The following is an 18,190-nucleotide window of genomic DNA, read 5'->3' on the forward strand; positions in this document are numbered from 1 at the left end:
GGTATTTTTTTGCTTTGTAGTTGTTTTGTGTCATTTCATTTTAGTTGCTTTGAGTATTTGTGTAGCTCTGTTGTGTCTGTAGGTGTTTCTGGTCATATTGAGTTGTTTTGTGTGTCTTTCTCTATTTTGTGTCTCTTTGTAGTTGTTTTGTGCATCTTTGGTTGTACTTTTATGTCTCTAGTCATGTTGCATCCCTTTATAATCATATTTTGTCTCTTTGTGGTTGTTTTATGTCTCTTTGAAGACATTTTGTGTTTCTTTGTCATTTTGTGTGTCCTTGTAGTCACTTTATATCTCCTTGTAGTTGTTTTGTGTCACTAGTAGTAGTCTCTGTAGTCATTTTATGCCTCTTTGTAATTGTTTTATGTCGTATTACTATCATACTGTATTACTTTGTAGTCATTTTCTGTCTCTTTTTGGTTGTTTTGTGTGTCTCTAGTACTTGTCTGTTTGTTGTCTCTGTCTCTTTCTGTTTATTTTGCATTTCACTGTAGTTGTTTTGTCTCTTTAAAGTCTTTCTATCTCTTTGTAGTTGTTTTGTGCATCTTTGGTAGTACTTTTATGTCTCTGTAGTCATTTTGTGTCTGGTTTGTCTAGTTTTGTGTCACTTTGTGGTAGTTTTGTGACTTTTCATGGTAATTTGACGTCGCTTCGGTAGTTGTTTTGTGTGTCCTTGTGGTCATTTTGGAGTGTTTGTGGTTATTTTGCATCTCTTTGTGATCATACTGTGTGTCTTTGTGTCTGTTTTGCGTCTCTGTGTGACCTTGTATGTTGATTTAGGGTTCTGTTTCTTTTTGTAGCTATTTTATGTGGCCTTGTAGTTGTTTTGTGTCTCTTGGTGGTTATTTTGTGATATTTGTGGTTCTTTTGTATCTATCTGTGGTTGTTTTGTGTCTTATTACTATCACTTTATAGCCATTTTATGTCTCTTTCCAGTCATTTTGTGTATACTTATGATCATTTTGTGTCTCCTTGTACTTGCTTTGTGTCTCTTTATGGTTATTATGTCTCTTTTTGAAGTTCTTTGGGGTTTATTTGTAGTACCTTTCTTTCTCTTTGTGGTCATGTTGTCTCTTCCTGTAGTTTTCTGCCGTTTTGTAGCCATTTTATGTCTCTTTCTAGTTGTTTTCTGTCTCTTTGTGGTAATTTAATTGACTTTCAAACAACAGATGTTAACAGTCCTTTTCCTCAGACTATCTGGACTTGGTACCTTCTGATTCTGGTGGCTTCTGGTCTTGGACTCTGCAGACCTGCTCAGTACTCACGGGTCCGTGTTCTTTTTGTGTGTCCTTCAGAAAAAGATCTACAAGTACCGCAAGGTTCTGAACAACCCGAGTCGCTGGGACGTGGTGCTGAAGGAGATCCGTGCGCTGGTGGACATGGCTCTGACGTCACCGCTGCAGGACGAATCCATCCACCAGGCGCCGCTGCACATCATCTCCACCCTGCTGGCCGAGGTGACGCCACACACTGACAACACACACTGACAACACACGCTGACAACACACACTGACAACACACTGACAACACGCTGACAACACACGCTGACAACACACGCTGACAACACACGCTGACAACACACGCTGACAACACACACTGACAACACACGCTGACAACACACGCTGACAACACACGCTGACAACACACGCTGACAACACACACTGACAACACACTGACAACACACAGTAAAACACACTGACAACACACGCTGACAACACACGCTGACAACACACACTGACAACACACTGACAACACGCTGACAACACACACTGACAACACACTGACAACACACACTGACAACACACACTGACAACACACACTGACAACACACACTGACAACACACACTGAAACACACAGTAAAACACACTGACAACACACACTGACAACACACGCTGACAACACACACTGACAACACACACTGACAACACACGCTGACAACACACTGACAACACACGCTGACAACACACACTGACAACACACGCTGACAACACACGCTGACAACACACGCTGACAACACACTGACAACACACTGACAACACACAGTAAAACACACAGTAAAACACACTGACAACACACAGTAAAACACACACTAAAACACACTGACAACACAGTAAAACACACTGACAACACACACTGACAACACACGCTGACAACACACAGTAAAACACACTGACAACACACGCTGACAACACACACTGACAACACACACTGACAACACACGCTGACAACACACTGACAACACACGCTGACAACACACACTGACAACACACGCTGACAACACACACTGACAACACACACTGACAACACACTGACAACACACTGACAACACACAGTAAAACACACAGTAAAACACACTGACAACACACACTAAAACACACTGACAACACAGTAAAACACACTGACAACACACACTGACAACACACGCTGACAACACACAGTAAAACACACTGACAACACACACTAAAACACACACTGACAGCACACGCTGACAACACACACTGACAGCACACGCTGACAACACACTGACAACACACTGACAACACACACTAAAACACACACTGACAACACACACTGAAACACACACTGACAACACACTGACAACACACACTGACAACACACAGTAAAACACACACTGACAGCACACACTAAAACACACTGACTACATGCAGTAACACACACTGAAACACTAAAACGCTGATTCAAACACACTGATTCACACACACTCATGCACACCTCACCTATGAGGGGAATCAGGGAGGATCAGCAGTGTTTTATTAATCACAGCTTGTTCAGGCACAAATGCAATTTCTAAATACCAAATCTATATATTTTTTAAGAATTTTCTTCAAGATTTTTCTGTTTTAGTATTTTTATATGGTTATTTTATTTTTATATTTTCTTTTGTTCATAATATCTTGTTTTGTTGCTATTATATATATATTATATTATTTTATATATTTTAAGAATTTTTCTTCTAAATTTTTCTACTTTTTAAAATTCTTTTATTTTTTCTTGTTATTTTATTTATATCTTATTTTGTTGTTCTTATTTTATATTTTTATATTATATTTTTTAAGAATCTTTCTTTTTTTCTACTTTGTTTTTATATTTGTTTTTAAAAATAGTTATTTTATTTGTATATTTTCTTTTATTCATATCATATTTTGTTGTTTTTATGTAATTTTATGTAATTTAAGATTTTTAATAATTTTTCTTCTAAATTTTTCAACTTTTTTGTGTTTTTTGTGGTTATTTATTTGTATATTTTCTTTTATTCATAATATCTTATTTTGTTGTTTTTATATTATTTTATATTTTTATTGTGTTACATTTTATGCATTATTTTGATTTTATATGTTTTTAAATTTTTTTAGCTTTATCGTTATATTTTTTTAAAATATTTTTATTTAGTTTATATTTTTGGTTTAATGTCATTCGTATTTTTTATATATAGATATTCTGAAATATTTTTATTTTTATGTTTTTTTAATCTTACTTTAATATTTCATTTTTGTATTTTTTTAATTATTTTTTTATTTTCTGATCCTTTGTTTTTCTGTTTTATGCTCATCTTTAAAATATTGTATATACTACTTTTCTTTTTATTTTGTATTTATTATTAGTTTAATTTATATTTTATTTAATTTTTTTGTATATATATTTTTTTCTTCCTTTGGTAATCGTATTTTCCAGTCCTTCACATGTGCTTGATGTGCTTCTATTCGTCTTTGACCTGATCACTGTATTTTGTCATCATTGTTTAGAGTTTCATGTGCAAAAAACCTGATAAAAACCTATTTGAGCTTGAGGAAGCCCCTTTATAAAGTAATTAAAGACATCCTAATTCTCAGTTTTACACTGATTTTAACGAACTACATTTCAGTTTAAATTTTCTTTCTCTCTCATCCTCGACTTCCAGCCGTCACATTTGTTTAAAACGGCTCCTTCAATAAATATTTTTCCTTCTTGTGATGTCAGTGACAATCTGCAGCTTGAGATTCTCCAAATATTTTCCCAAAATATTCGTCTCTTTGGAGACCGCTGCGTCCGACTCGTGTCGTGTTGGGATTTGTCCTCATGTTTGCTCTGATGATGCCGTCGCCTCTGAGATGTTTGGATAATCGTGACGTGGCGACATGATGTAGTTATAAAGCAGGAGCCTCCCTTTAAACCACACCTGGTTCCAACATGACAGTAAACACAGTAAATCCATCTTTAATGTTGTTATAAAGACACCTGATCACTGAGAGTGCAGCAACAGAAAGAGTTCGGGAAAGAATTGGCTCAAAGTTTGGAGGCTCTCAGTTAAACTTTAATAAAAACTCCAAAAGTAGAAATTAATAACAATGAGGCAAAAGTAGAGTCAAAGTTTAGCTTTTATTCACTCTGTTTATATGCGTATATATTTATTTTAAATAGATATACAAAGGTCCAAATATATGCTAGCAGTACAGTTAGCGTTTGAAAATAAAAAAAGTATATATACATTTTTAATATATTCATGGTTTATAAATAAGCAGCATGTTTTAACAGATTGGTGGGACGCTGTATTTAAGTTACAAGTCATGTTCTATGAGAATGATTATTAATGGGCCACTCAGTCTGCAGAAAACCTAAAAAAACCTTTCAGTACACTGCACGTTTGGATTAGCTAAAGGGCTAATAACTAAAATATGTGCACGTTTCTTGCTAATTTGAACTAAAGATCTACAAAGCTAAAGAAATATAAGCACAACTTTAAATATTCTATCATTTAAAGCTACTTTATTTACATAAAATTGCATGAATTCTACTGGAGTTCGAGGCAGCAGCTACTGCTACTCAACTAATCTTAGCTAATCTTAGCTAGGCTAGTTAGCGTCTAGCAGCACTAATTCATCAGTTTTTTTCAATTCTTTATGATTAGATTGAACTGATACATTTTCTCGTGATATGAAAGCTCGGGTACAAACAAGTTGGACCGTTAAAAATTACTTTTGTCCATATATATATATATCAATCAGGAAAAGTGGGTAAATTAGTTGCAGTAAAGCTAAAAAGACCTAAAAAAAATAACATTTCAATACAGTACTAACATGTAAACAAGCTAAAGGGTTAACGGCTAAATATGGGCAAAAATATTTTAACCCTCATGTCGTCCTGCGGGTCAAAACTGACCCATTTTAAAGTTTGAAGATGTGGGAAAAAAAATTATTTTCACAGTGAAACTTCTGATGTCCACATTTTCAACATTTTTTGGTGGAAAAAAATGTTAAAGATGTTTGAGAACATTCACAAAAAAAATCAACCAAAAACCAGCGAATTTCACTGGATTTTGGTTGATTTTTTTGTGAATGTTCTTAAAGGAAATATCAGAAGTTTTACTGATATATATGGAATCACTTTAGATATTTTTTAGGATTTTTTTGAAAGATTTTTACTCATTTTTTGAAAATATTTACAAGAATTTTCTTGCCAAATTTGGGGAATTTTTTAAAAATAAACTTTTAAGGGAAACTTTTAAGGAATTATTGGAATTTTCTTCTGAAGGTTTCGCAAATTTACAGAAATTTGGGGGATTTAAAAAAAATAAATAAATAAAACTTTTAAGGGAAACTTTAAGGAATTACTGGAATTTTCTTCCTAAAGTTTTTGCAAATTTACAGAAATTTGAGGAATTTTTTAAAAATAATACTTTTAAGGGAAACTTTTAAGGAATTACTGGAATTTTCTTCTTGAAGTTTTTGCAAATTTACAGAAATTTGGGGGATTTTTTTTTTAAAAAAATAAAATTTTTTAGGGAAACTTTTAAGGAATTACTGGAATTTTCTTCCTGAAGGTTTTGCAAATTTACAGAAATTTGGGGATTTTTTTGCTCATTTTTTTCAGACAAGGAAACAATTTTTTTTGTTGTGCGTACATGAAGACAACAGGAAGGTTAAAGATAATTTACTTTTTAATTGCACAACTGAATACGTAATTTATAATTTAAATCAGCTGAATTTCCCAAGTCAGTTAGCATTTATTGCTACTCAGCTAATGTTAGCTAGGCTAGTTACCCTCAAACAGCGCTAATATTTCTGTCTTCTTTATCCTTTATGATTAGACTGAATTGCTGCAGTTTTTATGTGATATAAACACCAAGTTACGGACATGTTGGAGCATTTAAAAGCTTTTTTGTGTTGGGGGAAAAAAAATATGTAAATTAGCTGCAGCTAAAGCTAGCCACTGCAGTTTTCTTTTAGTTCTCACAGGAAATAAATGCTTCTGTGGTGCATTAATGGTTGATATGGTGCTACAGTGTTTTGGCTTTGCAGGGTGGTTAAATTTAAGAAAATCCCTGAACTGTGTTGTTTTGTGTTTCTTCTTCTCCTGTACAGAACTCTAATCTGAGCACTCAGGATCATGAGAACATCATCGTGGTGAGTTTGACTATAAACTGATATTTGACGTCCGGTTGATCATTAACTCCCCTCGGCCTGTTTTAATACAGAATATAGAGCCTCCTGATGTTTTTCTTCACGCTACAGTCGTGTGATTGTGTGTTTGGATGGCGGCAGTCGATGCAGAGCAAGAGAGAGGCTGTGATGTTTGTGTAGCTCACCTGTTCTCGCTGCACCTGACAGCTCCGTGCTGCTGGTGCTGGGCCCAGGTAAATAACAGATAGCATATGGAAATATTCATATCTGAGTGTGTGTTTGCAGGCCATCGCTCCTCTCCTGGAAAACAACCACCCACCGCCTGACCTGTGTGAGTTCTTCTGTAAGGTGAGCAGAGCCACACGGAGCTTCTGGAGTAAATAAACGGTTTGTAAACAGCCATCGGAGGTTCTTACCGTGTTGTCTTGTCTCGTTTGCAGCACTGTCGGGAGCGTCCGCGGTCCATGGTGGTGATCGAAGTGTTCACTCCTGTGGTCCAGAGAATCCTCAAACACAACATGGTGAGAACAGCTGAGTCCACAACAGCACTTTAACCAGAACTTCTGCTACAGTACAGATCTAAAGCACCTTATTCTCTACTTTCATCCCTTCAGCTACAACCATCTTCAACAATCACAGACAGACACTGTACACACGTTTTCATCTGTTAGTCTTTCTGTTGTTGTGAATGCGTTTTTATGTAATTTGTGCCTTTTAGCCATGTCAAAGGAAGGATTTCTGTCACTATTGGGACAGACAGTAAAGTTTATCGTATCTCACCTCATCTAATTTAGAATCAGAAAAGTCCTTAACCCTCCTGTTGTCTTCATTTACAGGCAGCAAAAAATATTGTTTCCTTGTCTGAAAAAAAATCCAAAAAATCTGCAAAAAAATTCCCCAAATTTTAGAAAATTTGCAAAACTTTAAGGAAGAAAATTCCAATACTTCTTTAAAAGTTTCCCTTTAAAGTTTTATTTTTAAAAAAAATCCCCCAAATTTGGCAAGAAAATTCTTGTAAATATTTTCAAAAAATGAATAAAAATCTTCCAAAAAATCCTACAAATAGCTGAAGTGATTCCATATATATCAGTAAAACGTCTAATACTTTAAGAACATTCACATAAAAATCAACCAAATTCCAGCAAAATTCACTGGATTTTGGTGGATTTTTATGTGAATGTTCTTAAGAAACATTTTTAACTTTTCTTTTTTTCCACCAAAAAATGTTCAAAGATTTCCCAAAAATGTTGAAAATGTGGACATCAGAAGTTTCACTGTGAAAATACTTTTTTTTCTCCACATTTTCAAACTTTAAAATGGGTAATTTTTGACTCGCAGGACGACACGAGGGTTAAAGCCAAGTGAGTTTTTACACACAAGGAATTTAATGTGGTGTACAGACAGTAAAAGAATAAATATATAAATCTAAACCTGAGAATTTCTAAGTAAAATATTATGTAAATATAAGAAGTACTGTGTAAAGTAAGTGTAGACAAAGTACTGTGTAAAAAAAAAAAAAAAGACATAAATTTACTTAACCAGGATAATAAATTTAAATGACAATATTGCACATTGTTATTAAGGTACTGCACATGAGATAGAAATATTGTCCATGTATTGAATTTGCAGTGGTAGTGAAACAGGAGTCCTTAGTGATTTCCTGATTTATTGTTCATTTACTTTCTACTTCTACTTTATTTATATGACAGTTGCAGTTACGAAAAGCTTTACAGAGCAGGATTTCTGGAAAAAAAATCCACACAAAATCAGAATTTTCTCATATTTTCTGCAACTTTTTTGAGCAATTTGCTTGTTTTTTTTTCTTAAAACAAATGAACAGAGTAAGAAAACATGCAAAAACACGCAACCTTTAATTAGGGCCACCATAATTTTACTAACAATTATTATAAAATTCTGAATTCATAAGTTTTTTTTTTTTTGACCAACTATGTCAGACTATAATGCAGCACAGAATGAATTATAAGCAAAATTTTCACATATTAAAGAGCACAACTGTAGGATTAAACATGAAAAATATACTTTAAAAAAGAGGGCTCATTATTTAAGTTAGAAGTCCTTTTTAAAAATTAAACCGCCTTAAAAACAACAACAAAATGTCTCCTTATTGTGTAATTGTCTGTGCATCAGTACCTTTAAAATAATGGTTGTCTGAGGTTTTAAATAAATGAATAAACTTCCATCCCCAGCAGATGTAACATTCTGCCACCTCAGATTGTATTTTGGCTAATTAAGAGCATAAAAAAATACACATCCTAAATTTCTGACTGTTTTCCAATTCTTTAAACAAAAATAATCACAAAAATTATTGGCAAATAGCTCACTAATCAGAGTAATACAGACCCCTGAACAATCATTTCTATGTAATAATAAGTCCTAATGTGACCCGAGCCTGGAGAAGCAGCAGAATATGGATTTATTTACACCTTTAAACGTGTTTCTGAAGGAAGTGAAGCCTTTTTTTAAGAGCTGCAGCAGATTCCCAGCACAGGAATCAGAAGTAAACATCAGTTCCCATTTAGTGCCGCTTCCACACCGACCAGTTCCTCTTTTTAACGATGTTTACTGCAGGCAGCTTCGTGTTTTTGCTGCCTTATGTGCTAAAGCTACATTCCAGCATTGTTTAAGTAGCAACTGACATTAACTCGGCTGCAGGAAGTACTTGGACGTTGAGTATTTTCAATTTGACAGGGAAATCTTGCACTTTTTTTTACTCCAATTCTACTTTATTTGACATCTTTAGTTACAGTTTTCTTTGTAGATCAAGATTTTAGATACAGATTAATTACCCAAGGGTTATAAAACAGTTAAAGTAGCTCCAGGAAAGCATAACTTTTGTTTATAATTGAATACTTAAACCCTGTAGCTTACATTTTCTGCGAATAATAACAGTAATTAAACCTCACTCGGTGCTCTGAGCAGCCGGATGAATCGTTCCCACAGTCTGTCTCATAAAGGTGCTTTCCAAACATGTCATAATTATATAAACAGCAGAGAGAAGCCCTTTAAATTTCAGGCTGTGATCCTCCCGTTTAGCGTTTTGTCTTTGGATTATGTGATCAGAACTTGTTTCTGCGTCTCCGTCAGGACTTCGGGAAGTGTCCTCGGCTGCGTCTCTTCACTCAGGAGTACATCCTGGCTCTGAACGAGCTCAACGCCGGCATGGAGGTGGTCAAGAAGTTTGTCCACAGGTGAGAGACTGTCAGCAGGTGCTATAAAGCTGCTAACTGTCAGATTACCTTCACTCCATGAATGTACATAAAGGTGTGGCCGGGTGTCATCAGTTCAGTTTGAAACTCTTCTGTTTGGTATCAGGACTCTTAAATAACGTGCAGAATGTAAACACTTCGGTTAGTCACTAGCATCTCTAGGTTATTGACCTGCATCTCTAGGTTAAGAAGTAGCATTTTTAATCCTGATTAGCATTCCTAGCCCAGTTGATAAAATATTTTGACAACTGACAAACATTCTTTGGCTAGCGACTAGCAATTCTTGACTAGTGACCACCATCCCTTGGCTAACAACTAGCTTCCCTAGGCCACAGACTAGCATTCACAGTCTAGACACTAGCATCTCTTGACTAGAAAATAGCATTCTTAGGCCAATGACTAGGATACCTATGTTAGCAACTAGCATCCTGAGACTAGTGACCATTATCCCTAGCTTAGTAACTACCATTCCTAGGCCAGTCCTAGCATGCACCGTCCAGTGGAAGCTATTTATATTTTCGTCATGCCATGTATGAGGACAATAAAGCCATTCTGATTCTAATTCTAATCCCTGCCTAACAAGTAGCATTTGTAAGCTAGAGTCAAGAACGCCAAGCATATTCACCAGCATCACTAGGCTACAAACTAGCATCCACAGACTAAGGAATAGCATTCCTAGGCTAGCAGCTAGCGTTCCGAAACAAGTGACAATCATCACTAAGTTAGCAACTAGCGTCCCTAGGCTAGGAAGTATTATTTATGGTGTGGAGACGAGCATTCCTAGCCTCTTCACTAGCAATCACAAGGTTACAGACTAGCATTCAAACTGTTATCACTAGCATACCTAGACTAGCAAATAGCATTCTAGGGCTAGCATATAACATCCCTAGCCTAGAAAGTAGCATTTATGGGGTAGAGGCGAGCATCCGTAGCCGATTCACTAGCATCACACGGCTAAAAAGTAGCATTCCAACCCAATTCACTTGCATCACAAGGCTAGAAACTAGCTTTAAGGGGTAGAGATGAGCATTCCTAGCCTATTAACCTATTAACTATCATCCCTAGGGTAAAAAGTAGTATTTATGGGATAGAAATGAGCATTCCTAGCCTATTCACTAGCATCACAAGGCTGCAGACTAGCATTCAAATTCTCATCAGTAGCATCCCTAGAATAGCATTCCAGGGCTAGCATCTAACATCCCTTGGCTAGTTGCTGTCATCCTCAGGCTAGTTACTACTATTCCTGGGTTAAAATAATATTTTGAGCAGTGTTTATAACATGCAGGTGAGGTGGACGTTGTCACTCTATCTTGTTAGCTGCTTTTTAGCCACGCAGCGCAAACAGGACAGGTACCACAATAATGAAACTCACTCTGCAGCTCTAGCTTTCCCTCTAACTCTCCTTCCTTGTGCTGCAGCATGCATGGACCGACAGGTCAGTGTCCTCACCCTCGAGTCCTGCCAAACCTGGTGGCCGTGTGTTTGGCTGCCATTTACTCCTGTTATGAGGAGTTCATCAACAGGTCAGTAACAAACACACACTTCAGCTTCTTCTTCTTCTCTTCACACCAGAGGAAGCTCAGTAAATGCAGTTTATTTAATCACTTTCATGAGCAGCTGCAGGAGGAACATTCTCACTTTAGCTTTTATGCTAATCTAATGGAATCTCCTGCAGAATCAGTTCCTCTTGTTGTTTTTGGGCTCCTTACAGTATCTCTTCAGGCTGAAACTCATCCTGCTGTTTACTTCCACGTCTTCATCGATTAGACAAACAGGCAATCGGTCATTTCCCACATCTCTGTGGAGGAAACGGTCGTTTGCAGATGTTACCAGGAAAGCAGATCATAACAGTTGGGTTCATTATTCCATTTATAGCCCGAAACTGATCTGCAGCGTCCCACAGTGCCACGAAAATACACGAGCAATTACATAAGAAACAATAAATGGAAATAATTAAATACATAACCTGATTATGTTTATTAAGAAGAATACCCCAAAGGTTGACTTGGCTCAACTCTAAATTTCACTGCTTATGCTCTAATCAGACATTTACATATTTAAAAAAACATATGTATTTTTAAATTAACTTTAATTTCATCATACAGTAGATGCTACAAACCATACAGGCCACACACTTTATCATTTAGTATATAAATAATAAATAGGGAAGACAGTAAATAAAAGTATTCATAACTTATATGACCATTTAAAATCTGGATATTGAGAAATCTGTGTCAAAACTGCAGATTTTAAAGGATTTTATTGTACAAAAGAAGACAAAAATGTCATTTTATGGTGTGAATCTTGAGAAAATAATTAATGAATACTATTTCCACTACATCAGTCAGAGTTCATATTTGTGTTTACTTAGTCTCTGAATTTTACTGAGTGAAAAGAATACAAATCAAGTAATTTAATCCTAATTCTGCTTTTAAAAGTGTAAAATAACTTTTTCTGGGATCTTTGCCACCCAATATAAAGCTTCAAATGATTGATTATTTTTTAAGCAGCTACTAAGATACAAATGAACCTTATTGATCCATCACTGGGGAAATTCCACTTTACAGCAGCTACATAACAATAAAGGATGATTAAAAAAAAAAAAACAAGGCAAAAATAGAGAAAAGACTAAAAATGTTTTTAAAAATAAATATTTATACCATCCACATATACAGATATGATTATGATGTGTGGAAATGGACTTAAAAGATAAGATAAGATAAGATAAGATAAGATAAAGTTCTTTATTTCTCCCCACTCCAGGGGAAATTTACATTGTTACAGCAGCTTTATTTACAATATATACAAGGGTGGCAAAATTTAATTAAAAGGCTATAATATGACAAATAAGAAGCTGCTTTAACAGTTAAAAACATTTAATCTTTATAAAACTCAAGATCATTAAAGTGTGGCCCTCTATTTTTCAAACTGCACATAAAAACAAAAATAAGCAACAAAAACTTAAGCTAGCAGGGCTTAAGGTGTTAGACGTGGTTATGTAAAAACATTAAAATCTCTTGAATATTAGATAAATAAGAATGCACAAATAAATACAGAAATATGAGAAAAGGTACATCTTCAGTAAAGAAAATAAATGAAAAATTAGAGGGTCAAAATGAAGCACCTTGATATTACTTTCTTCTGTAAATTTTTATGCTGTGGTGCATTAGAAGAGCAAAATAAAACATTTTCCATCTTCCTGGCAGCTCTGCATTAAACGTGTGTCTGGTGTTTTCCACAGGAGGCTTTTGTTTTCTCATTATCTTTGTCCCTTAGCTTTCGTTCCCCTCAGAGAAGCCTCTTTTTCCAAAACCATCTCGCTGGTAGCGCATCTCTGGCCTCCTTCCCTCCGTCACCGCTTTATTTTTAGATTTTCTGCATGACTTCATGTTGCTGTGTTTCAGTCGGGACAACTCTCCCAGCCTGAAGGAGATCAGGAACGGCTGCCAGCAGCAGAACGACCGCAAGCCTCCGATGCCGCTGCGCCTGCTGCGCCCGGAGCCTCCGACGCCGCCTCCCGCCACCCTGCTGCCGCTGTCCACCGCCCCCAGCCCTCCTCAGCCGCCCTCCAACCCCTCCAACCCGCCCCCAGCCCCGTCCATCCCCATCTCCTCCCCGGCACCCTCCCTGCCGCTCTCCCCTCCGCCCTCCATCGTCAACTCCAGCGAGATCCTGGTGGAGCTCGAGCGCAACAACAACTCGGCCAACGCCAAGAGGAAGGGCGGCCCGGCGGGCGGCGACAGCGAGCCCAACCTCATCGACTGTCTGCTGGTCAGTCCGGCCGTCAACATGCTGTCCATCCAGCTTCCAGCGCAGGCCGACCGGGTGCTGGGCTGCTTCGCCCTCATCCTCAAGATGCTGTGAGTTCACACCTGATGATCTAACACCTGGAACACACCTGTAACACATCTGGAACAACACCTCTAACACATCTGGAACAACACCTCTAACACATCTGGAACACACCTATAACACACCTGGAACACAACTGTAACAGACCTATAACACACCTGTAACACACCTGTAAGACCTGTAACACACCTATAACACACCTGTAAGACCTATAACACACCTATAACACACCTGTAAGACCTATAACACACCTATAACACACCTGTAAGACCTGTAACACACCTATAACACACCTGTAAGACCTATAACACACCTATAACACACCTGTAAGACCTATAACACACCTATAACACACCTGTAAGACCTGTAACACACCTAGAACACACCTGTAAGACCTATAACACACCTAGAACACACCTGTAAGACCTATAACACACCTATAACACACCTGTAAGACCTGTAACACACCTAGAACACACCTGTAAGACCTATAACACACCTAGAACACACCTGTAACACACCTGTTTCCTCAGATAATATGATCAGGTTCAGCTACAGTCTTCTGCTAATGTCTCCTGTTATCTTCATATCTGACTCTGAAAGACAGAAAACAAAGTTATTATCCAACGTTTTGTGGTTGTTTTATGCAGCAGTTTAAATAAATTATCCAAAGTCATTTCAAACGACATCTGCAACCTGTTAGGTCTGTTTATAATCCTTCTAATGAATGTCAAATCAAGTCCAGAAACCTGTTCTTCAAATGTGGATTAACTAATTCAGACTAACATGTTGATATCAGACTAAATTAATCCAGTTCTCTTCATTCTTATTTGTTCCTTTTTACAACGGATAAAATCTGTTTTTTTTTTCTTTTTAGTAAATGTAATTTCTTGCATGACCAATATGTTTTTTTGTAATCAGTGCCCAATATTGGTTATTAGTAATGAAAGATTGATGATTAATACAATGCTATATTTGGAATAAATATCTATTTGCAGTAAAACTAAAATCTTGGAGTCCAAATTTAGGGAAAAAACATAAACTCCAAAACAAACCTTTCTGTAAGTGGCTTATGTTTTACCATATTCCGTTGAATTAAGAAATAACTTTTCCGCATTTATCCTTCAGTGTTGATTGGCTTCTACTTAAACAAATAATTAATCAGATAAAGAGAGGCGACTACAAGTGGAGCAATTTATTAGGAAAAGGAAAACTGCTGAATATTGGATCGAACAATCAGTAAACCCCTAATAAATATGTGTATAATAATATAATAAATAATGGATAATATCAGTGAATGATGTCATCCAAAATCACTGAAAAAGTAGTGAATATATATATATATATATATATATATATATATATATATATATATATATATATATATATATATATATATATATATATATATATACACATCAGCAAAGTGGATTCCTTGGTTTTAATGTACAAATTCTCTCCTTAAATTTAAATTAAATTCTCTACATTCTGGCTCTGGGGTTGAATATCTTACTTTTATTATTGAGTTCATTAGATAAAGATAATTAAGGGAATCACATCAGTAGATCAGAATGATGCTGTCATCTAAAATCACAAATATGTTTAGCTTTCCCTCTTTGAAAATTGAGACAGTTCTATGAAAATTAGTTCACAAATCAGCATGTTGGTTCCAATTCAGCTGATTGATCTGCTCTTTGGATACAGGTTTGGGTTTTAGATTGATTTTAAACTTAACATCTTTTAATACTTATAAAGAACAACAGGAAGTGCTGCTCAAAGTCATTAGCAGTAAACATGTAAGAATAATAATAAAAGTGGAGGTATATATCAGTTTAATTTAACCCTCCTCTTGTCTTCATTTACGGCCACCAAAAAATATAGTTTCCTTGTCTGAAAAAAATCCAAAAATTCTGCAAAAAAATTCCCCAAATTTCTGAAAATTTGCAAAACCTTCAGGAAGAAAATTCCAATAATTCCTGAAAAGTTTCTCCTAAAAGTTTTATTTTTTAAAAAGTCTGCCAAATTTGGCAAGAAAATTGTTATAAATATTTTCAAAAAATGATTAAAAATCTTCCAAAAAAAATCCTAAAAATATCTGAAATTATTCCGTATATATCAGTAAAACTTCTAATATTCTCTTAAGAACATTTATATAAAAATCAACCAAAATCCAACAAATTTTGCTGGATTTTGGTGGATTTTTTGTGAATGTTCTTAAGAAACATTTTTAACATTTCTTTTTTTCCACCAAAAAATGCTCAAAGATTTCCCAAAAATATTGAAAATGTGGACATCAGAAGTTTCACTGTGAAAATACTTTTTTCCCCACATTTTCAAACTTTAAAACGGGTCAATTTTGACCCACAGGACGACACGAGGGTTAAAACTAAACGTCATGAAAGGACCAAAAAAGCCAGATGATGCACATATGAAGACCAGGTTCCTGATAGTTATTGTGACGTTCATGAAGAATCTAAACAAACATCTGACTTTGATGTGACATAAAGTCCAGTTTTACATCCGAACACGTCACCAGAAGTGTCCCAGTTACCGACATGAAGCCTGAACAGCCTGATTCTAAGCTCCCAGTGAAAGTGGAGCAGCCGTTACGTGACCGTTTTCCTTCTGCCGGTAACCGAACCAGGCGGTCTGAAAAGCCACTGTTGGTTTGTAACAAAGACGGAGTTACTTAACTCAGTAATGCGACGCCGCTCCGGCTTCTGTTGCATCAGCGCCGTAAACCTGCGTCATGGCAGCACCACTCGTGTTTCAGCTGCTTCTGTTCTGCAGGAAACTCCCTCCTCTCTGCATTGTTCCTCCCACTGATTCCTTTTCTCCCTTTGTGTCCGTCAGGTCGGACTACGACGACTGGAGACCTGCTCTGGCCAGTCTGCTGCAGCCCATCCCCTTCCCTAAAGAGTGAGTAAACACTTTATTCACTTTATTCACTCATACATCCTGTCAGAGCACTTAAAGCCACCAAAGACCTCAGTAAATCTCTTCAGTGTGAACAGAATAGAACAATTATGAGAGGAGAATACGGCTGAAGCCATCACAAAAGTCATGGTTTTGTAGGAATGTTGGTTTTAGAGCTACAAGACAGCTAAAGAAATAATTTCACATTTTTGTCATTTAACTCATAAAATGAAAGTGGTTAAAGTGTCTAATCATACATAATTTTACATTTAATAGTTCAAAACAGAAGTACTACTCTTACAGATACTATTTATTGATCCAGTACTTTCAATAATTTAAGAATTTTTAGGGGTTTTTTCAAGAGAAAAAAACTAAAGTAATTCAGAACAGAATTAAGGTTGGTTTGTTTTCATACATTTACAGATTCAAATTTTCGTACATCCATATATTAGACCTTCAGGACAGACCAAAGAAATAAATAATTTTACTTTTTGCCATTTAACTCAAAAAACTAAAGCAGTTAAAGTGTCTAATCATCCATAATTTTAGCTGTTTACTCTCCAGTAGTGAGGCGTTTCATTAAGATTCTAACAGAAGTATTACTCTTTTAGATAATGTTTATCAAATCGGTACTTTACTAATAGTCATACTCACTTTATTCACTCATACATCCTGTCAGAGCACTAAAAGCCATCAAATACCTGAATCAAATCTCTTCAATGTAAATAGAACAATCATGAGAGGAGATTATAGCTGAAACCATCAGAAAAGTCATGGTTTTGTATGAATCTTGGTTGTAGAGCTTGAATATATACAAAATAAATAAATAATTTTACATTTTTGTCATTTAACTCAAAAAATGAAATCAGTTAAAGTGTCTAATCATCCATAATTTTACATTTAATAGTTAGTTTCGCTCCAGTCCCTCCCTACTATCTAATTATCCTCCGAGCTACCTTGACAGTCGACACAAAAACTGACACTTTAGCTGTTTTGACAAAAACTGGGCAGAAATTTAGATTTTTATGTATTTTTTTTATTACATAAAGGAGTAAATGGAGATGACCAAATGCTTGGATTCTGAAGTGTCATCTTCAGTCGCCAAACTTCATCCAACATATTCTCCAGATCCAACCATCACTGACAAAAAACTAATTTCACAATAGACTGGACCTGTAAGGATCCAACAAGTCGCAATAAATGGATACATTTCTAGACCACATGTCAAGGAGCCTTTCAAAATAAGATCACCTTATTATACAAGCCTCCTTCTCACTGGATTTGTGACCTCGGTAATTACCGTTTTAACGAGTTTTTGGTCTCAGTTGCTAGTTTTACGCGTCTTTCAATACAAAGTGCTGTTGATTTAGTAAATTATTGTCACATTTTTAAAACTAGAAAAGCCCTCAGAGAGGGCAGTACTCCGCCAAGGCTGTTCATTCCCCCATTTTTTTGTAGAAATGCAGCATTTGTTTATTAGTTACTGATGATCATGGCGTTGCGCTGAGCACAGGTGTGTGTTCTGCATGTGTACGTTATGTACAGATACCAAATCACGTGGCCTAAATATGTAGCAAGTGGCAGGAAATGATGGGACTCAGAAACACCCCCACAGTTTAATCAGTTGTTCCTTGTATCATCAAGTCCCGATAAGTCCGCAGCAGTGGATTTGTAGTAGGATCACAATCGTGTGATCATCAGCAGGTAGAACGTGGTGTTCACCTGTTGTCATGGTTACAGTGACACTGTGCCGCTATCTTGCAATGACACAGAAATATTTAACTAATCAGTGGATC

At 36.1% G+C, this 18,190-nt stretch overlaps 1 protein-coding gene across 2 annotated transcripts in view; it reads left to right on the forward strand.

Annotated features, from left to right (window-relative positions):
- cmip (c-Maf inducing protein) overlaps positions 1-18,190 on the forward strand; it is a 71,881-nt gene that overhangs the window by 36,640 nt on the left and 17,051 nt on the right. For both annotated transcript variants that reach the window (XR_008601163.1, XM_055009115.1), the window contains exons 4-11: positions 1,296-1,457; positions 6,361-6,402; positions 6,685-6,747; positions 6,840-6,920; positions 9,505-9,608; positions 11,045-11,149; positions 13,031-13,486; positions 16,332-16,397. Coding sequence is in view for 1 of the 2 variants with exons in the window: in XM_055009115.1 (XP_054865090.1) it covers positions 1,296-1,457; positions 6,361-6,402; positions 6,685-6,747; positions 6,840-6,920; positions 9,505-9,608; positions 11,045-11,149; positions 13,031-13,486; positions 16,332-16,397 (1,079 nt within the window). In the remaining variant the exon portion in view is untranslated. The remainder of the gene's footprint in view (positions 1-1,295; positions 1,458-6,360; positions 6,403-6,684; positions 6,748-6,839; positions 6,921-9,504; positions 9,609-11,044; positions 11,150-13,030; positions 13,487-16,331; positions 16,398-18,190) is intronic.

This window comes from Amphiprion ocellaris, chromosome 3 (genome assembly GCF_022539595.1).
Source record: "Amphiprion ocellaris isolate individual 3 ecotype Okinawa chromosome 3, ASM2253959v1, whole genome shotgun sequence".
Lineage (NCBI taxonomy): Eukaryota > Metazoa > Chordata > Actinopteri > Pomacentridae > Amphiprion > Amphiprion ocellaris.